General features: G+C 40.7%; 1 protein-coding gene across 7 annotated transcripts in view; it reads right to left on the bottom strand.

Annotated features, from left to right (window-relative positions):
- Hdac9 (histone deacetylase 9) overlaps positions 1 to 22,041 on the bottom strand; it is a 674,620-nt gene that overhangs the window by 180,021 nt on the left and 472,558 nt on the right. For 5 of the 7 annotated variants that reach the window (XM_026782512.1, XM_026782516.1, XM_026782520.1 and 2 more), the window contains exons 8-9: positions 6,011 to 6,142; positions 1,023 to 1,138 (exon numbers count right to left, since the gene is read on the bottom strand). In XM_026782512.1, the coding sequence (XP_026638313.1) occupies positions 1,023 to 1,138; positions 6,011 to 6,142 (248 nt within the window). The remainder of the gene's footprint in view (positions 1 to 1,022; positions 1,139 to 6,010; positions 6,143 to 22,041) is intronic. The other 2 variants (XM_026782534.1, XM_005343859.3) reach the window with 1 other exon arrangement.

Below are 22,041 nucleotides of genomic sequence, written 5' to 3'. Positions count from 1 at the left end.
CATCAGGAGACAGTACAGCGATTCCCTTGCAGGCAGAAGCGTTTTGGTACAGTGTGGATAATTCAATGGCAGGAACACTACAGATACGTCCCAATGAATGACAGATTTGGTGAGTGTCTCTTAGTCTCAAAGTACCAAGACTATAAACTACAAGAGGAGAGGCAAGTAACAGTTTCACACAAGAGCAAACCACAGCAACTCCTGCACAGAGTTTGGATAGGAAGAAGGCAGTATGACACACAGAAGAAAAAAAAAAATAGGGCTTCAGTCTCTGACCAGTCTGTTCAGAGTAGTTCCATTAACGCGGCTATTCAGACTGCTACCTCAGCACCGTCTAATAAAGCAAGTACTGTAACTCCTCCTGACAGCCACTTTCTTCTTAGTGCCGTGTGTCACTGACTATTACAATTGATAATATTTTAAAACAATCTTCTATACTAAGTCGCTTTCGGTAATGGAGTTCCCATTTTTATTCATGAATAAAGGGGTATATGCAAAATACAATCACGTAGTAAATACTAAAAAGTGCTTGCTCGGTACAGCTCTAGCTCCCTCAATCATAATACAGACATCAATTGTTTTCTGTTACACTCCAGGCCAAATGAATAAAACCTGCCCTTTAGCAGTTAGTGTGCGAGGCTTCCATGGACTTTCTTGGATTTTTATAGGTGTAGTCAGTCCTACTAGAAAAACAAACACCCAGGCAGGATGACAAATCCGTGTATCACTGGGCAATACAGAAGAAGCTTAGCTGGGAAAGTAGGAATGTTGGCTTGCATGGCAGTGTTTCTCCAACATGGATGTTATCAAAACAACTCTAAATATAATCAAGTTTATTCAAATCCACATATAAACTATCATCGATATGGGGCATTGTAAGAAAGACAGCTAATCTTTCTTCATAGTGGGGAATACTTGAGCTCTGTTTATGAATCTGCAATGTTTGAAAGTGAGGGGGCCTGGACAACTAACACTCTTTACCACAGAACCAGTTTCCAGAAGTAGAAGGAGAGGGGCCTTACCTCAGGGAGAGGCGTGGGAGGCATAACTGAAGCCTCATTTTCGGGGACATTTCCGGCGGGCCCATTGTTTGGTGAACTGGGACCAGACCCTGGAGAGCTGCTACTGACCGAGGACTCTGAAAAACATGGGGAAACACACATGCATTCGTGAACAACACACAAAGATCAGCTCCGCTGGCTATAATACGTAGTGCCAGACAGGGTGTGTGAATGACAGGCGTTACACATAAGAAGCGAGGATGTTTGGACTGTTTCTAAAGTCTCCTATCTCCCCACTTTGTTTTGAACTGTCAGAAGTGCTATACGGTATTGACAGTCGCGATCAACGGTACAGAGCTATTAAAGGTCACAGAAGCCAACACGGAAAAGGGGAAACAAGAAAGGCACAGTCTTTCCCTTGCTTTAATGCCATCGTAACAGCATACAGTGAGAGAGATAATACATCTGCACATGGCGGAAAAGCAAGCTGCCAACACGTCAGAGAAATCCAGGGCAAGTGGTCCTGATGCTGAACTATATACTGATCTTTACTTGATTCACTAAGAGTATATCTTATTATAGTACATGTCAGTCCAATTGTTTGAGGAAAAAAATAGAAACTAAAAGTTTATACATTTCATTGATGACCTTATATAATGTCAGGTGACTTTAAATTTACCCCCATTGAATTTCTGGAAGATGAAATGTTGCCAATTTAGTAGTGTACACATTTAAATACCAATGAATAAGAAATTTCTTTTGGCAAAAATTTGAAAACAACATAGACTAGTTGATAATCTTCAGATAAAACATTCATATGGACCCCAACATGTAAAGAAACTAATGTTTTAAAAACATCTAATTAAAAACTGAAAATTCCAATTTCTAAAAGTCGAGCTGCCCAAATTATTGTATTGAACATGGGAAATTATCCTTGCCACCCTCTGCAGTCACTTTTGGTGTTTTCTAAGCGCCTCATCCACGCTGTGCTAACCCCGCTCTGCTCAATGGCGTGGTCTCTCACTCCTCAGGGACTGAGAGATGGGACCTCATTCCCACCTGCGCATTTTCCTTCCAGCCGTGACTACACTCCGCTGCGGGACTCTTCTTAAACTCTTCCAACCAGTGGGTTTCATTCCTTTCCCTCTCCCAGTGACAGCACATTTATTTTTACCCATAATCCTACCGTACCCTTTTACTGCATACATGGTTCCATCGGTTCCTCAAAATCGCCCTTCTAGACTGAGATGGTCCTACTCTTGGGACTGTCCCCTCCTTCTCTCCTGCCATGGTTTGCTCAGACAACGGCACCGTTTCTTTCAAACAGCACCAAAGTTGACCGCTTTGACGAAGCAGTCCCAGATGTGCACGCCTTCCTCTGTGCCCAGGATTCCTTTCCCTCCCATCAGTCTCTGCACACAGACATGCACTAAGTTTGCAACCCTACTGTCTCTGTGTCTGCTCTGATGCTGAATCCTATCTTCGGGTACACTGCTTTCACGGATGGAGTATTTCTTGTGCAAAGCTCAAACTTCTAGTCTGACTTCCTTTGAAATGTTGGATTTTTCAACAATTTATTTTATTTTTACTTGTGTGTGTGTGTGTGTGTGTGTGTGTGTGTATGTGTGTGTGTGTAAGTCCCTAGAGAGGCCAGAAGAAGGAGTCAGCCCCCCCAAAGCTGGCATTACAGGCAGTTGTAAGCTGCACAAAAGGGTGAGAAAAATCAGGAATCCTCTAGAAGAGCAGCAAGTCCTCTTATAACCACTGTTGCCATCTCTCCAGGCCAGAATTCTGGGTATGTTTAATCCTCAAATACATGTGTAGAGATCACATCATATTTTAATATGCAGTGTTTCCTGCTGTGCTTGCATGTTACCCCATCCTCAGAGTCATCCTTATTCGTTCTCCCGAGCCACCAGCCTTTCATCTCCCTCTTCATGGAATCTCATACATGTCTGACGACTGCCATTCCAGCCTAATTACTGATTACCTTCTCTTAAACTGTGGCATAAACTCTTACTGTTCAGAGTCACCAGAGTAATCTCTAAAGATTTTCTTTAAAATTTTTCTCACACTGCACAAACACTTTCCCACATTGTGCTTTGCACACTCTGTGTCTACTGCCGACTGCACTCACTGGCCTCACTAATCCTACCTGGAAATTTAGTTATGTGCCATCGGCTCCCATTGATCAGCGGCCCACACGTTCCAAACAGTATTTTTTTGACCTCCATCAAAATAACTTTCAGCTGTCAACTCTCCGCCCTAAATGTTGCTTTACTCTAAAGCATGGTGCAATTAGAAGGATGGGAAATTGGTGAATGAATTCTGGTGCTGACATTGGTTTATTATGGCATTTGAGCAAATTATTGGTACCACAAAATGTTCTGTCCCATATGATCAATGCCTTTGTGTCCATATATTATGATAACATTGTGATTAATCTGGATGTTTCCAACACTGCCTTGTAAAATGTATTTTTTTTCTCTCTTTCTGTATATTTTTCTTTGAAACAGGGTCACACCATCCAATCTGGGAGGGCTCAAACTCTTGACCTCCTCTCTCTGTCACCCTAGTGCTTGCATTATAAATGTAATGTAGCAATGCAACAGACACGCATTACTACGTGTAGTGTAGCAATGCAACAGACAGGCATTAGTACGTGTAGTGTAGTAATGCAACAGACACGCATTACTACATGTAGTGTAGCAATGCAACAGACACATTACTACGTGTAATGCAGTAATGCAACAGACACGCATTACTACGTGTAGTGTAGTAATACAACAGACACGTGTTACTACGTGTAGTGTAGCAATGCAACAGACACGCGTTACTACCTGTAATGTAGTAATGAAGCAGACATGCATTACTATAGACACATGGCTTTTTTTATTTTATTTTTTAATGCACTTAAAAATTCTTAGAGACACTTCTTTTCCTGACTCTGACATTACCAGGATGGCTATGACTTCTCACCAATATTTCATTCCCACATTTTTAAAAACACTACATTCTTAAACATTCTTCTGTCTTTACCATCTTAAATGATCTTACTTAGTGTGCTATCAGAACAAAGGTGTTTTGTTGTCTAGAGACCCCTGTGGTTGTAGCGTATCAGCTACAGTAACAGGACCCCACCCCACAAACTGGTGGGGAACTGAGAACAAGCAGTGAATGCTTTCATGGACGAACTGGGGAAACTGGGAGAAGGAATGACCTTTGACCTGCACATGGGGAATAATAACTATCTGGTGAACATGGAGCACCAGAGGAGAGGAAAGACCAAAGCAGGCACCGGACTGAGCCAGGGCACAGCATCTTCAAAGAAGACAACTTCCTGGAGGAAGAGCGGAAGAAAAAAACCTGAATTTGAAAATGTGTGAAGTGGCAATTTGCTCTTACATATTACTTATGAAGAGGAGAAAAAGAAAAAAGGAGCAGACACTTCAAAGAAAAAAAGGTAGAGAAGAGAGTAGCAGAAATGCCAATGTAAGAGCTACGGCACTGTGGCAGCCTCCAGCTGGGCACTAAGAACATTTACTACCGCCACGTCCAAATTAGACGGAAGTCCACTGAGAAACGGGAAGGGCACCAGGGCAGACACCCGTGTGCTGAAGGTCAGGTCTTCCACATACAGTTTGATTCAGTGCAAAATACTCATTTAGAATAAGAAGTAACAAACAAAAAGTTCATAGAGGCTCTGCTGGGACTAGCTCACAGGCTGGAAGTGTATGAAAGCAGCAACCACACAAGGCAGGGACACTTCACCTCTTTCACGGGATGAAAACGAATGCTTCCTAATTTTTATCCCATAAAATTAAGGGAAAAAATCTATTCATTAAAACTTAGAATTTAATTACTATAAATTTGTGATTATATAGATATTAAAAATAAGTTACTGTTCATTTCTTCCAAATTTCTCATCTCCCCTAAGGAAAAAGTTTTCAAAATATAACCACTAAGACTGTTTTTACATAACAGTACCTATCTAATGTGAATAAAGAGAAGACCGAGGTGTGTTTTGCAAACTGAAATAAAATATGTCACAGTTTTTAAAAACACACGAAGGGTGAGGTCTGATCTGAGAATGCCAATACCATCTGCCTGCACTGCTGTAGTCACAGGCTTCTCAGGAAGGAGGACAAAGTTCCACCCAGATCTCTTTCCCTCTCTTTCCCTGCACTTTGCCCAGGCACACAGCACTGCTCTGAGCCCCCAGGAAACATCAGTTGGTCTTATCCTGTGTAGTCCTTCAAGGTTCCGTTTCTTAGGAAGCAGCAGCCAACATCACTGTGGTTGGCCTTTTGGGTTCTTGTAGTCTTAAAGACTTCTCTAATTTCAAAACAGGTACAACAAGGCGAGGGGGTTTGTAAGACATCAGGTTGAATTTCCTAACGTGTTCACCCCACTTCTAACCAGGCAGTTAAAAAAAAATATGAACTCTTGCATTTGAGACCAGTGAAAATGACAGTCTTTTCCCCTCCATAAAAGGCAGCATTTCCCCCTCCTACCGTGAGTCCCAAGTCACCAGTAAACACATAAAGTCATTTATGAGTTCTGTAAATTTGTTGAAAAGTCAAGGTTTTGGTGTTCCACATAGTTTAATTTTCCCAGATGTATTTCCTACCTTCATGTCTGAGTAGGGGAGGGACAAGCTCCTCTTGAACCTCCCTCTGCACATTTCTGGTCGGATTTCATTAAAAGCTGTTGTCTACTGGTGGGCGTCTCCCCAGTGGATTTCCCCTTTCTAAAAAGCACAGGGCAAGCGCTGGTGTGCATAGCTGTGCTTTGGCTGACACGGCGGTGGTTTCTCCCCCTTTAATTTCCTGCACTATGCACTGGTGAACGCATAGCAAGGTTGACTGAACTGCTGGTGAGCTTTCAAAGAAACTGCCTTGCAAGACAAACTTTTCACAAGTTTTATTAATGAACAGGCATATTTATCCTAAACTTAGAAAAGTGCTATGCCCCGCAAGTGTTAGTGTGACTGCCCGGCTCTCAATTACCTGTCACCTCAAACACTCTCTTCTTGAATGAAGTGACAACATTTCCATCCTTCCGCCTGAGTAAGGGGCTGCTTCTCCTCTCTGCCACTTTCTGTTTTAACCTGGACCGCACCTTCAAGTTGGGCTCTGAGGCTGGGAATTGAGACAAAGAAAATAGATAAAAATTAAAAAATAGAGAGCCAGTTGCTCCTGTGTCTAAACTTAAAAAAAAAACAAGAAAGACTATCTTCTCCTGGTCCATTCTTCTCAAATTAAAACATCCAACCACATAAATAAGGTGTTGACTCTGAACTCATCAAACAGACAAATATAGCAATCATTTTATAAAGTAAGTTTCACACTTCTCAACATGAACGTGAAATGGAAGCAGAAATTACTCTTCTACTCAACTTGTATCTAGCACAACCATAATTGTTAATGGGAGGTTTAATCACTAATTACGGGTAGGTCTGAATAAGATTTATTAGATGTCTCTGGCTGGCCTCCTCATTCTCTCAAGCCTGAAATTCAATAACCACTAAAACAGTAACTTAATGTGAGGTTGGAGACTCTGACCTGACCCTGGCAACAAGAAGACGCCTCCACAGAGCATAATTTATGCCTGATTCTGACTCCTGAGGTATTTCCTTGTCAGTAGCTTCTAACCTAAAACTCTGGGAAAACACACTCGACACAATAACACAAGATGAACTAGTGAACTAGAGTCCCTGTGAGTAACCCTTTCCCTGCCCACAGTACTCAGGCAGGAAAAAGGAAGCTGACCAAAGTGGAATTGAAAGTTTGGAGTTAGGGTATATGTTCGAAAACACAAGCTCACATTACCCATATGCACATTGCTATGTCTTTGGCTACATTATTACAAATAACGAATCTATATGGTTATCGTTTATTATACTTTTAAATAATTATGTTGGAAGAATGGAACCATTGGGCCCATCTTTGTGCAGTCGAAGTCCATTATCTGTGATGATGGAGGTGGTAATATAATCACAAGGCTGTTTCTGATGATAACTAACATCTTATGTTAGTTTCTATATTGCAATATGACCCTAAGTGCTTTATCAATACTAACTTACTCATACATACTTAAAACATGCGTACGGCATATACTTTATCTATAACGTTGTAGTGCTGATGAGGAAGTTAAACTGCAGAGGGTGGGTGACTTGCCTGGCCTTGTAGGGGTGATGGGATGAAGCCAGGCCTGTGGCCAAGCACCCTACCCTATGCTAACCTTGCTAGGCACTCCTCTTTCCTTACACTGGAACATCATAAAAATTAGAAGATGGCTTCCGTGAAGTACTGGTGATCACCCACAGGAGACACCATGTTCCAGAACTTTCTGATCAATGAAAACCTCTCCTCTAAAAGAATAGCAGCAGTAGAATTGAGAGCACTCCCACACCCCTGTGAGACATGAAGGGTCCATACTTCTCTGTTCTCTTGTTCTCTTCCCTGTAGCTGTTAACTTAAACTGGGAACGACTGCATTTCTCAGTTATAAAAATAAAGCAAGCTCTTTCATTTTGTGTTGTGTATTTATATTGTGCTTGACAATATTGACATTATAGAAACGAGGGACTGTGAGTCCTCAATATTACTGTACCGGCACCCCTTTCTGTTTGCTTAGGACATACTCAGAAAAACAATGAGATTTCACTATTCACAATTTTTGGTGACACCTAATGGATTAAACACTAGCTGTCAAGAGGGAACAAAAGCGCTGGCTTGTCACTTCATGAGGCTATGGAGGGGGACAGTGGTCTCAGCATTGATGATCCTGCCCTCCCTTCCTCCCTGACTGTCACTGATCCATGACTTTAGAGCTAAGAATCAAGCATCCCCTCTCCTTCAGCCCTGTGAATGAATGTCTTCTTGCTCTTGCCATTTTCTGGGTATCTCCACAACCCTTTACCCTGATCCCTTCCTTGTAAACAGCATTGCCAATCAACAATACTGCTGATGACAATAAGTTCCATCAACCCTTCTCCCTTTTATTCATTACTTCCTTGGCATCATCAACTCAACTCTGATCAAGAGACTCCTTTAAAAGTTGCAATTAATAGAGATTTGAATGAAATAATATCTCATATAAGATAAGACATTGATTCTAAACCAGAGAAGATATGCCTGGCAATGTTTGAGACATTGTTGGTCATCAGCATGGAAGATGATACCAGCACTAGTGTCAGAAGGTATGGGTATGTCCAGTCATCTCACAATGCACAGGGTTCTCTTCATGATGAGGAACCATCTCGGCCCAACGGTCAGTAGTGTAAGAAGCTCCAAGCAGGGGCCATTTGTAAGTGGTGGCTGTCAGTAACCGCACCACTATGGGGTGAGTAAAGGCGATGGTAAGGACTGTGGAAGACAATCAGAGAGGGTATGGAAAAGTTGGGCAAGAAAGGAGAGATGGCCAAAAGTTGACGAGTGTTACAGGGAGTCCTTGAAAATTTATTTTTGAAAATTCTTCCTTAAATATCCTAATGCTGTCAATATTTCTATCTAAATTTTTTTTATTATTGACAGGTTATAACTGCACTTACAGAGAAGAGTATGATGATTTTGGACCTTTACATGTTACATATTCATCAATTCAGAAAGATTCAGTCATCCCTCATCTCAAGCACATGGTTTCATTGGGATGAGAATGTTCCAAATCCTCTCTGCTAGCAATTCTGAACTACACAATACAACACTATTAATTATAGTCACTCTTTATGTAGGAACACCCACAGATGTCCCCCCTACCGTGCTGTGCTTTTGGATCTGTGGCCTCATCCTCCTCTGTCCTCCTGAGCCTCTGGTTTCAGGATTCCACTGTCTGTTCTGCTAGGTCAGATCCCTCAGATTTCACACAAGGGTAATTGTACAAATACCACTGATATTTATAAAGAAAGCAAGCCTAGCCAACTTCTTCTTTTGGTTGGAGAAGATGTATAGAAGGACACAATTATCAGGTTTCAGAAGGAGATTTGACACCTTTGTAAATCTAGAAAATACCTGAGTTTCCAAAAACTAGAAATCATGGATACACTAGAAACTGCAACATAAACTTATTTTTGAAAGAACTGTAACACAATCTTCATGAGGAAAGGTCTATTCCGTGGTCCTAGTAAAAGCTTCTGTCTGGCTCTCAGTACTTTAAGTCACCAGGGAGAGTATTTCAGGGTTAAGCATGCGCATTTAGTGGCAGGCAGCTCCAGGCAAGTCTCCAGAGAAGTCTCCACACTGGGTCCAAAACTGGTAGAACAGGTAAACCGGAGGATTGACGACCTGCTACTTTCCCCTTAGAGGTACTTTCACTTTCAACGCTCTGAGCTCCCTAAAGGCTAAGGATTTCCATGCTACTCACTTGCTAATCCTCCAAGGTCAGAGGAGATGACTAATTTTGGAGATCTACTTCCCTATGGACGTAGCTGATGGCTACACAGCATGGCTAGCTGCACTAATCACCTTTCAACTTTGCTTCACAGCCGTCCTCTACATCTCCGTGAACAAACTGAAGACATTAGCGTGAATGTTGGCTAAGCGGAAACTTTGCACCACAGGCGATGTTCAAGGTCCTGGGTGGGAAACAAAGGAGCTCTGCAGAATGGGCCTACGGTACAGTCTTTTCCTCATCTCCTTTTAGAGAAGAGTCAGCACACACAACTGAACAGAGTTTCATGACTTAAAGGCGTTTTAAATCCTCATTCTTCTACTCAGTGGTGCAGAATATACTCAGGGAGGCTGCGTATAAGAATCAAAATCAGGAATTTAGTAGTAAAGTTCAGTCCTAGAAGCCATAGGTTAACAGCTAGGAATCCCGGCACAGCTGCCAGGCTGAGGCTTGACAACACTAGGAAACGGGTGTGTGTGACGGGGTGTTTAAGGATGACTTAGAGAAAACCATGATTTGCAAGAGTACATAGGCACACAACTCCCAGGGTATCTGCGGACGTGTGCAGGCCTCTGACACAAGCAGACCAGACACAAACTCCAGGGCTAACGTTCATGTGCTAACTGTAATCACGGAAGAGTAGATGAACTCAGTCAACTATCTGGTCATCTATGAAAGCCCAGTAACAACACTGTTCATCACAGTGGGTCTTTCTGAATGCCTCATGTGGCCCTTATAAGAGTAAGGAAATTATCCTGTATCAGTGTCCAGTACCAACTTTAGATCCTTTCTTTGACATGATGCATTCTTCCAGATACACTGGGCATCTGTCAGCTTAGGGACATCACTTCTCCTGCTTCTGAACTTTTCTTGATAGTCCCTACCTATAGACCGTGTTAGGAATTTATGCTTCCAGCACTCTGTCACTAAAGGGGATAATCTATCCCGCACCCCACGTGTGTCCTGTGTGGACATCGTGTTTCCTGGGGTAGTTTCTGCCCAGGTCGTTCTTCGCTCCTATGCTCCTGTGTGTTGTACATGTCTTATCAGTGTACACACCATCGTGAAAGACACTGGAGAGGACCAGCATGTCCCCTAACGTAGTGAATCAGGAGACATTTCATCAGCAGGCATGGTGGTATGTTCTTGTAATCACACTGCTGGGGAGAGACAGGAAGGAGGACAAAGAGCCTGAGAGCCACCCAAGGCTACATAGAAAGACCTGACTGGGAAAATTACCTTAGTTAAAAGTACTGCCAGGTGGTGGTGGTGCACACCTTTAATCCCAACACTCAGGAGGCAGAGGCAGGTGGATCTCTAGGAGTTTAAGGCCCGCCTGCTCTACAGAGTGAGGGCCAGGAGAGCCAAGGCCACACAGAGAAACCCTGTCTTGAAACCTTCCCCCAAAATGGAGTTTCATAATTAGACAAGCATTATGGATCTTTGAAAACGGTATTCAGGGTTTTGCAGTAAGAACCGCCACTTGTAACTCTCTGGCTTGGATAATATAAATCTTTAATGTTATGAGTCAGAGTTTATTTCCAATGATAACCATTTAAGATATGAAAGTCATATGAAAATTTCTTTAAAAAACATTTGGGGGAAGTCTGACTTCTGATAACTAGCCATGCTTGTGGTCAGAGGCGAGTGTCGTTTCCTACAGAATTCTGCTCTGAGAAAGCCCATAGCACATGTCTTTCTCCCCTCTTACTGCAAATATACTAACAGTGTCTGCTTCGCAACAGAGAAGTATTCTGTTTCAAAACCTGTTGGTAAGCCCTACTCACTAACACAACTCATGGTGAATCTTCTGAAGTATTCATTTCATAATATTTATTACTTTCCTCTGGGTATGCAAATCATATGTGTTCCGGATGTTTCAGAAGGACCGATTAACACACTCTAATAACATGACTTTTGTGTCTGGATGTAAAAAGTTATGAAAATGAGAATCAAATTATGTCAGTGATTCTGTTCATATAATAATATATTGTGTGTCCTGTCTCAAGAACTTATGTATTTTTGAATACATTCCCATTTACTTTGCTTTTCACTTAAAAATCTGACATAGGTAGATGTTTATGTACTTGTCTACAACTCAAATTACTCCTAATGACTGACGAGATGCAATTGGTGCAGTGATATTTGTTGTAGTGTATTACTTAAGGGACAACCGTAAGGAGGATGTCTACACATTCAGTAGAGAGGCAGTTGGAGGAATCTGAGGAAATGAAGTGTTCAGATACTTGCCCGAATGCTGTACTACACAGTAAAGGGGGAATTAAAGGGAAAGATGAATTTAATTTTGCTAGAAGATTCTCCAGCTCAAAGTGAACCTGCCGCTCTCACTCAGTTTCCCTCCCCAACTATGAAAGAGAGCCAGTGCCTGTCAGATGATACAGCTTGACAAACAGTCAGACTGACCACGCTGTCTTTGAGCGTGGGGTCTACATCAGAAACTGCAGGCGGCCTTCAGAAGCTTTGCAGGCAAAGGTGGCCGCTGGAGACTCCACACAGGTGTATAGTCTTGTTGACGTGATGTTAGCCCAAGGAGACTCCTTCCAGACTGTGACATCTATAACTGGTAGATAATCAATGTGTTCTCTTACCACATAGGTTTGTGGTAATCTGGTACAGAAACCATTAGGAACCAGTCATGCTGAGTGGGTAGTCCAGGGCAGACTCTCTTTCAGGAGTCTGGTGACAGTGGAATATGGTTCTGGGTGGGTCTAGGTCTACTCTGTTATGCACTTACTGTCTTATTTTTACATAACAAACCAGGATACTAGGAGAATAATTAATGACATACCCAACGCTTAGCAAAAGGGCAACAATTTACTTAAAATTATTACTTATTTTATAATATTTAATTTTCTACAAAGAGCAACTGTTTTATTAGTATATTTGCTTATCCACAAAATAATACAAAAAGAAAAAAAGTATTTTTTCTTTTAAATCATCCTGTGAATCATTCTTAATTTATACAGTGTAAATTAAGAATAATTTAAAATACTAATAACACCTTTTAAATAATTAAGTAAGCACAACAAGCAAACAATTTCCAAAACTTAAGTGCAATATTTTTATGTTTTCCTCTTAGAGATTCCATCTAGAATATTAAATTATGAAGCCACATACTCTTATCATGATTTCTAGTTCCTTTTTTCTTCAGTTTTTCGGGAACAGGGTTTCTCTGTGCAACAGTCCTGGTTGTCCTGAAACTGGCTCTGTAGACCACGCTGGCCTCCAAGTCACTGAGATCCACCTGCCTCTGCCTGCAAGTGCTGGGATCAAAGGTGTGCGCCACTACCACCCGGCATTTTTTAAAAATAATTTGCTTTGTTTTGTTTGGAGACAGGGTGTCTACATAGCCCTGGCTGTTTTGGAATTCACTGTGTAGACCAGGCTGGTCTTGATCCCACAGAGACCTGGCTGCCTCTGCCCTCGGATTGTTGGGACGAACAGTGTGCACCCCACACCCAGCTTTCAAGATGCCTATTTTTAATCTCCCTTTCTGTTTCAATGTAAATAAAAAAGGAGGGAGAGTCGGCTGAAATCTCTAATTAGTCTTAAAATATAGTTAATTAAAATTGTTTTTGCTCTTATATAAGATCTTTATGGTATATGACATAATTCCAGTCTCTTACAATTTAATCAGCTAAATATAAAATACAACATTCCATCTGGTAAATCAATTTAACAGGTATAATCGTGGCCCCATATAACTCAATAAGACACCGAGGAAAAACATTGAACTGATATCTCTTGTTTAAGAAGAGAGCCATTCAGAATCTCCGGCACTTTGCCTTTCTGAGGTAAAAACCAACAACGGGCAGGCAGCATGCTTCTCCACAGGATTTCCCACGAGAAACCCAATAGCAAAGTGGAAGTCTGTGCTATCACGTGCCAAGCACCCCATAATACTAATGTGGCTTTAACCGGAAAACATTATTTGGCAGCTAAATGTTTTAATTAGAGATGTGGTTTGAACAGATTTTTGCCAAGTTTATATACTGCAGGGGCTCAAAGAACGACATTGTTTTTCTAACGGTTCTTCTATTTCAGGTGGTTTAAATGGTGTGCTTTTCTTAGGGGTAGAAAAAAACCTGAATGCCACTAAGATTTCTATTTGGCTGGCTTTAATTAGTTTCACTGTTTCTTCATGAGTAGTTAAAATCAGACAACAAGAGTCATGTACCCCTCTCATCAAATGTTTATTGAGCATTTATTCTGTGCAAAGTTTATCCTAGGATTTTAGAAGGAAAAATGAAGGTTGAGGAGGGCGATCAGTTCTTAATGGAAAAAAAATTGATGTGGGAGTGTCATATATCAATCTGTTGATTTCATTGGTTAAGTAATAAAGAAACTGCTTGGCCCTCATAGGTTAAAACATAGGTGGGTGGAGTAAAGAGAACAGAATGCTGGGAGGAAGAGGAAGTGAGCTCAGACTCGACAGCTCTGCTCTCTGGAACAGAGATGCCATGCTCCCCTCGCCCGGCCAGATACATGCGAGGAAGCTCCGACCCAGGATGGACATAGGCTAGAATCTCCCTGGTAAGCCACCTCGTGGGCTACACAGATTATAAGAAATGGGCTAGTCCAGGTGTGAGAGTTAGCTGAGAAGAGGCTAGATAGAAATGGGCTAAGCAGTGTTTAAATGAATACAGTTTGTGTGTTGTTATTTCGGGGCATAAGCTAGCAGGTGGCCGGGGTGCTGGGGACGCAGCCCTGCCACTCATATTACTACAAAAAATGAGGTGAAGAAAATCTATCACCTGGACAAGAGGAGAGCGAGGAGGTGGGGGTAGTGCAAGCCCAGTGATCAGTGTGTGTGGCTTTGGGAGTAGCAGGGAAAGAATAAAATCAAGAGGATTTAATGCCAAATGTCTGCAGAGCACCTCAGAAGGATCAACCTAGGTCCACAACAGGCATATGGTTTAAAAATGTCACAATAGCTTAGTGACAAATACTGGCTAAGAAGCATGAGACCCTGAGTTCAACCACAACACAGAAAATAATTGGAAAAAAAAACTCAGTGGTATCTAAAGTTGTGTATACAGATCTCAGATTATGATCTAAGGGGAAAGAAGTTGAGAGCATCTTGATCAGTCTTCATTTTTAGGTATAAACTCTAGGCTAACCACCATCAGAAGCACAAACTGGTAGGAAAAGGACAGAACTAGAAACAAATGGGGAGCAAGGCTCAGGGAACACCCCGGAACACATGCATGTAGAGGCTTTGTAAGAGCCAGAGACTGGGGCCTACTGCTGTCAATCAGTGTCTGATGGACACTTCAGAACTCACAGCAGTGTGGCAACCTGCTGAAGATCTGCACAAGATAGAGCCAGCCAACATTCCATAATGAATGAGGGAGGGGCAGATGAGGCCAAACTGCAGCCACAGAGAAACTGGCCGTTGAAGCTATGAGAGGAGGGTGAGTTATCTGCCTCTTGTTGTTGCTATTGGTTAGTATGGCTTCTGGTAAGGGGATGGACAGACACTTGTGAGCATGGGAGCACTAACTGGACTCGACTGGTCTAAGGATTGAAAAGTGAAATGAAGTTAGGAGGAGATATGTTGGGGGCTGGGAAGAGTTGCAGGAGAGTCATGGCGTGGATATAGTCAAAATACACTGTCTACACTGTGAAATAAAGACTATCACATAAACTAAAGAACTGTCAGAACGTGGCGATGAATTGTAGGCAGCTCATGACTCATGGGTTCCATTATGACAGACGCATTAGTGAAAACAAGAGAGGGCAAGTTAGAATATAAGCTGTAAGCCAGATAGAGATGGTCAGTGAAGTCACAGCCTAAAAGATAAAGAAAAAAGCCTGTGAATGCCAGAGGCAAATAAACACGCAAACTAAAACCTAATGATTTGGAGATGCTGGAAGCACTGGGAATCCTTTCAGACTACTGAGCTGGGAATACATTTGATAATACCATCAACTAGCAAAGGAATTTCTTGGAACTACACTGAATAAAACATCACTCTGAATGCACTCGTGCAGGCAATGGAACAACAGTGTCTGAGTTTGATACCAAAAGCAAGAAGACAAAAGTTCCAGCCTTTATGAGAGGGTTTGGAAGAATTACTAAAGGAGAATGTCAACCAGATGGCCATGAAGATGCTCACAGAGATTAGGGGAACTGTCGGGAAGTATTATTTTCAGGTGCGCGACTTTTGTTTATGCTGCATTTGTTTAACTCTGTGAAGCTGTGATTCTTTGCCTGTCTAAAACACCTGCTGGTCTATTAAAGAGCTGAAGGGCCAATAGCGAGGAGAAGCAAGGATAGGTGGGGCTGGCAGGCAGAGAGGAGAAACAGAAGGAGAAATCTGGTGGAGAAGAAGAAAGAAGAGAAAGAGAACAAGGCGTTACCAGGCTCATAACTACCACTAGAAGGAAAAATACTGGTCAGCCTTTCACTCAGTGCAGACTATTTGAGAACTACGTAAAGTCTATCCAGACATCTGGAGTGAGCAGGCGGTAATTTCTCCCTCTACTTCTGATTTAATCAATTCTATCACAAAAGTGGCTGATTCTGGGTTGCCCATCAGCCAAGATGTTCAAGTGAGATAGCCCTGGGAATTTTCCAGAAAACTAAGAGAAATAATGTTTGCTTTTGTGTCCTTAAGGTGTGAAGAGGTAAGGCTAGGGACCTTGGGGTCTCCTTGTCACTATTTAGACGATATTGCTATGCAGGAATCCCAGTAGAAATCAGAACAGACCTCACATATGTCTGATTCACTTGAGTACAACAGATTCGTAACACCGTGTGTGCATCTGAACACAACCAAGATTCAATAAAATGGCTCGACTCCCATTGGAGTCAAATGATCTTTTGTTTGGTTTTTGCTCTTTAAACATTAGAGAGTCCTGAGAAAGTCTGTTAAGAGATTATTTATGGTGTGACCTAAGGTGCAGGTGCCCAACTTAATGGACACTGTTTACCATGATGCTTCAGGAGCTCTGGTCTGAATGACAGTTATATCAGAGCTAAGCTTGCCTTGGCCAAAACCTGTGCTGTATTAAAGGAGACTTACTGGTGACAAGTGACTATTTAAATTAACTTAAAGTAGAAAAATAAATTCAGTTCTAAATAATCCTAGCTCCATTTCCAGTGTCCAGCGCCAAGTGACTACATATAGCTGGTAGCTACTGAGTTGGGTGATAACACGTTAGGAACTCTTCTGTGACCACTGGTAATTTTGTTGGGCAGAATGGATCTGTACTTTTCTTAAGGCACCATATGATGCATCTCTAACTTTCCAATAAACTCTCCGTGACTATTAGTTGTATGTGAGAAACTTTTACATATACACAATAAAACCAAAATATTAAGAATAAAGTGATGTAAATAATATATGGCAAAATGCAAGCATTGTGAATCTTCCTTGGCTATGTTTTCAAGTGGTTTAGACTGCTGCTTTCACCTGAGAATGCTGGTACTCAGGAAAGATGACGTAATTTCTCGGTAAGGAGAATGGTTCATGCCACTAAACCCTTCACAAGCCTGTCAGGATTCTTTTGCACACATCTCGTCATGGAGGACTCAAGCTCCTGCAGGGCAAACCTGCTATACAACTCCCTCCTTCATCCTCAGGAGTGTGCCCAGCACAGAGGGCTTGTCAGGGAATGAAGACATAATACAGTCAAGGACACTTTAAAAACATCAAATTGGAAAGAAAAAGATAAAGGCAATCAGATATTTTAGGATTGATAGAGAACTACTAACTTTTACTGAAAGAAATGATAGTGGCCCAAGAATGCAGAATCAGGGAGTCAAGAGCACGGAGTTCTGGGAGAGAGAGTCCAAATTAACAACAATAACGGAGGACCAAACTAGTCTATAACAGGAGGAGCTGGGGGTGTTGCAGAGAGACAAGGAACAGTGATGAAGAATCCCATATGCCTTAGGAAGCTGCTGCTATGTTAAAACACTAAGAAGGAAGAAGCCACTTGTACACATAGGTAATAGCGTCATGCCAGATTCTCTGCCATAAGGGATACTTTCATTGCAAAGGAACCAGAGAGCTGGATAAAAATGTAAAGATAATAGCAACATACATATTTCTTCATTTGTTTCATTTCGACTTCTGATAATACTCACTAGCTATGTCTAAAGTAGGCACATATTTGTATGGAATATTTTATCAGGATTTCAAGTTCTATAACTGTGAATTTTATAAATTAGGATTTTTTAAACCATTCTCCTGACTTTACAACAGATGGCTAAACATTTTAAAAGCCTTAATTATTATTTTTTGCCAATTTCTCATTCCAATCTTATCTAATATGTTATGCCTGCTTTTAATTGTGCATTTTATGGGGGATAAAAAAATATTGCATTGACTTTGCAAGAGTGAATAATTAAATTGAATATGAGAAAGATTATGAGACAGCAGTCAATTTATCTGTTACCTATAAATTTTTCAGTTAATTAAAATTTCTTCTCAGAATCTTTATGAAAGAAAATAAATTTCCTTATATAATATCATTGGTCTATTTTTATTTACATGAAAAATCTGAAATTGAAAATCAATGTTCACAAGATTTGGTGACATGGTTAAGAAAAGAAATGACATTGAAATTTCTTTAAATTCTGTCCTGGTATTAATAACTCCGCTCACTGATATTGCACCGTTATTCTCAGTAATTGATACTGGCAACATGTGTACTGAGATTGCCGTGTTTCAGGCACTGTGCACAGGACTTCCGGGAGGTACCTTCATCGCTGACAACAGCCCTGCCCTGAAGAATGCCTGGAAGAACTGAGGCTATAATGTGAAGGGTCAGACAGCACTGAGCTAAGCAGAGCTCTCAGCCACTCCCACCCGACATCAAACCATTATATTCCCACACCTTGTCTTTCTAGGCTGTACCAGCTTCTCTCCCCTCATTTCCCCTTCAAACAAGTAAACTGACTTAGACGCTCAACGTTCTTACAAGGCCGATTAATTATCCCACAGTTCACAACTGGTGTTTATATTAAACTCTAATTACCCACCATATAAATTACCTATGCAATTAGTAAGATTAGCTTCTCATTTATTGAACTATGATTTTTTATTTATTGTAGTTATCAAGTCTAATATAATCATACTTAATCTTTGGGTCAAATAGTCTTAGTAACATTATTTTCTATTATGGTTTCTATGTTCTTAAAGTGAAAATGTATAGATTATAAATTTAATTCTTAATTTATCATAGGTAATCTTGCTACTCAAAACTGATTAAAATATTATAGACTCTTATACCATAATAATTAATCAAATATTAAATGCAGTTGCCTTTTATTAATTAAAACTTATTTTCAGCCGGGCAGTGGTGGCACACGCCTTTAATCCCAGCACTTGGGAGGCAGAGGTAGGCGGATCTCTATGAGTTCGAGACCAGCCTGGTCTACAAGAGCTAGTTACAGGACAGGCTCGAAAACCACAGAGAAACCCTTTCTCGAAAAACCAAAAAAAAAAAAAAACAAAAACAAAAACAAAAAAACAAACAAACAAGAAACCTTATTTTCAAATGATCTGAGAATTCTGAATCCTGGATAATCAAATATTGGTTTCATTTTTTCAACCTTATCAGAGTGTCATGAATCAGAAAAATAAGATAAATTCAGCCCTTCTAATTTCAAAGGTATTGCCCTCTGTTCTAACTCAATATGCGATCAAATTTCTTTTTCAGTGCAATGATGAAGATACTGTTTATTCCACCAAATACGAAAGAATAAGTGACACATTAATGGGGGCACGGGCTAAAAACATCTACATAGAGTCCAGTAAAGGAAACATCTACATCATACACCTTCACCAGGAGTCCAGTACGGGAAGAGTGGGTTACAACTCAGGAACCTGGGAGACAGAGGCTATTTCAGACACAATGCTTAGTGGAATCCCAAGATAACACGGAGGTTTGGGAGTGGCCAACACAGGAACCAGGAAAAAAACTGAATCATCTGACAAACACAGTTTCAGTAAATTGTTTGTTAAAAGAGGTCAGCTCCAGCCAAATGCACACCCACATTCATACCAAGTCATAAATATAGAACTTTTTATTTTCCATTCAGTCATTTCTGCTCTTAACAAAATTACAGTAGAAACCAAAGAACGGGAAGAACACAGCCGAAGAGCCAGCACAAATACTCAGACTGAGAGGAGACGCATCTGGGAGTCTCTGGGTGATTAACAAATCACTACAAGTAATGTGTTCAAGGCTCTAACAGAAGAACAGGTGGTTCATTCACCCAGAAACACGGAAAACTCAAAGAAGGAATGAAAAAGGAATCTTTTTGGCCCAACAGGTAAGGATGCTTGAAGTTAAGCCTAAAGACTCGAGTTTGATTCCTGAGACCCACATGGGAGAAGGAGATAACCTGCTCCTACAAGTTGTCCTCTGGGCTTCACAATGTAAACATGTGCATACATGCTTGCACATACATAGGCATGCAGAGACACAAATAAATAAAACACACTACATTTTAAAAGGGAATCCTAAAAATAAAATCCCAGTAACAAAAAGTATGTCATTGATCAACTCATCAGTAGGTAAGATGATGTAGAAGAGAATGATCTTCAAATATTTGTACAATAGTTCTCCTTCCCCAAAAAAGAATTCAAAAAACTGAAACAGAAAATCTCAATTTGTGAAATGAACAGAAGGTGCAATCAATGCCTAATCAATATATTTAGTAAGAGATAGGGAACAGAAAAGATTAATTTATTAATAAACTGATAATAATTAGCAGTAGTAGTATGTGTGTGCACCCATGTACGTGTGCCTGTATGTATGTGTGTATATGTGTGTATGTGTGTGTATATGTGTATATGTGTGTATGTGTGTAGTGATATTTTGTTTGTGTTTTAACAAATAAAACTTGCCTGAAGATTAGAGTGCAGAGCTAAGACACTAGAGGCCAGGCAGTGAGGGCACACATCTCTAATTCTAGGACTTGGCAGACAGAGGCAGACCCATTTCTGTTACTTCAAGGCTACCCTGGGCTACAAAAGATTGAATCTGTCTAAAAGAGAAACAGAACTCACACAAAGGTGATCCCAGCACTTGGGATCCCACACCTTTAATCCCAGCACTAGGGAGGTGGAGACAGGAGTGATATGGCTGGGCAGAGAGAGGAATATAAGGCAGGAGGAGACAGGAGCTCAGTGCAGTTTGAGGCAACAGTCTGAGGACAGGATAGCTCTTTTAGTCTGATGATAGGTAGAGGTAGAAACTCTAGTGTCTGGCTGCTCTGCCTTCTCTGATTCCTCAGTTTTCACCTTTGTGTGTGTCTGTGTGTGTGTGTCTGTGTGTGTGTTAAGGGATATTCATGCTATTGCACAACATAAACACCATAGAACAGCTTTCAGGAATTAGTTTCTTCACCTCCATGGGTTCTAAGCAAGCTCTTTCACCTGCTGAGCTATGTCACCAGCCCCAGAAGAACCTGAAGTTACAGATGATGGAAATTATCCAAAGTTAATGACAGACACTGGTTCTCAAATACAGGAATTCAGACAACATGATGCTGTATAAATATCCTCAATCACAAGTAGCCTTATTATGTCCAAAATGCAAAGATCTTAAGACAGTTTTTTTTTAAAAAAAAAATTGCAGGGAGTGGCAAACAGAGAACATTTTAATCTGGGTCAAATGGATAAGAACTGCATCATCTCCTGCCAGAAATCATGCAATCAAGAGAAGAATGATGGAGAGAAGTGGTTAAAGTCCAGAAATCTGAACTTGGCAAAACCACCTTTCAAGTTGAAGTAAAAATAAAGGCAAACAGAACTAAGGGGAATTTTACAAATAGACCTGTTTAAAAAAAAGGTTAAAAGCAGTTATTTTTCAAGAAGAAAAGGACTAAGTTATAAGTTGAGATCAGTGTTAAAGAAGGGTAGAATAAATTGCTTTAATTTTACTTTTTATTATCATCATTATTATTATTAGCTAACCTAAGTCAGGAAAATTATTTCTGTTCATGTATTAAGATTAAAATGCTTTCCAATCTGACTTACACATTTAATACCATCACAGTCATAATCCCCTTAATTTAATTAAAGAATATCAACAAATACACTCTAATGTGCACATGAGAAGACAGAGGAGCAAATGTAGACAACATGATGCTGAAGAAGAACTGAAGACTGTACAGAGACTGAGAGACTACGAGGGATGCGTCTGTCACACCTCTCACTTCCTGAAGGCTCAGGGTCTAGCTTGCTTGATAACTGTTTTGTATATGTAATTTTACTATGCTAAAGTTAAAACCTTCCTTTTAAAATTAGACAGAAAAGGGAAGATCTGTATATATGTTGCTTTTATAGGTTGATGAATAAAGCTCTTTCGGCCGAAGGCTTAGCAGAGTAAAGCCAGGCAGGAAATCTGAACAGAGATATAGAGACAGAGTAGGTAGAGTCAAGAAGATGCCATGAAGATGCCAAAAAGGGAAAGATGGCAGAACCTTATCAAATTAGTGGTAGGCCACAGCCTCATGGTGATATACAGATTAATAGAAATGGGTTAATTTACAATGTAAGAAGCCTGAGCTAATAGGACAAACAGTGTTGTAATTAATATAGGTTCTGTGTGATTATTTGGTCTGAGTGGCCGGGAAATGAACAAACAGTCTCTGATGACAGAAGAGG

Source organism: Microtus ochrogaster, chromosome 1 (genome assembly GCF_000317375.1).
Source record: "Microtus ochrogaster isolate Prairie Vole_2 chromosome 1, MicOch1.0, whole genome shotgun sequence".
Lineage (NCBI taxonomy): Eukaryota > Metazoa > Chordata > Mammalia > Rodentia > Cricetidae > Microtus > Microtus ochrogaster.
Note: the sequence above shows the minus strand (reverse complement) of the source record. Positions and strands in the feature narration are given on the sequence as shown.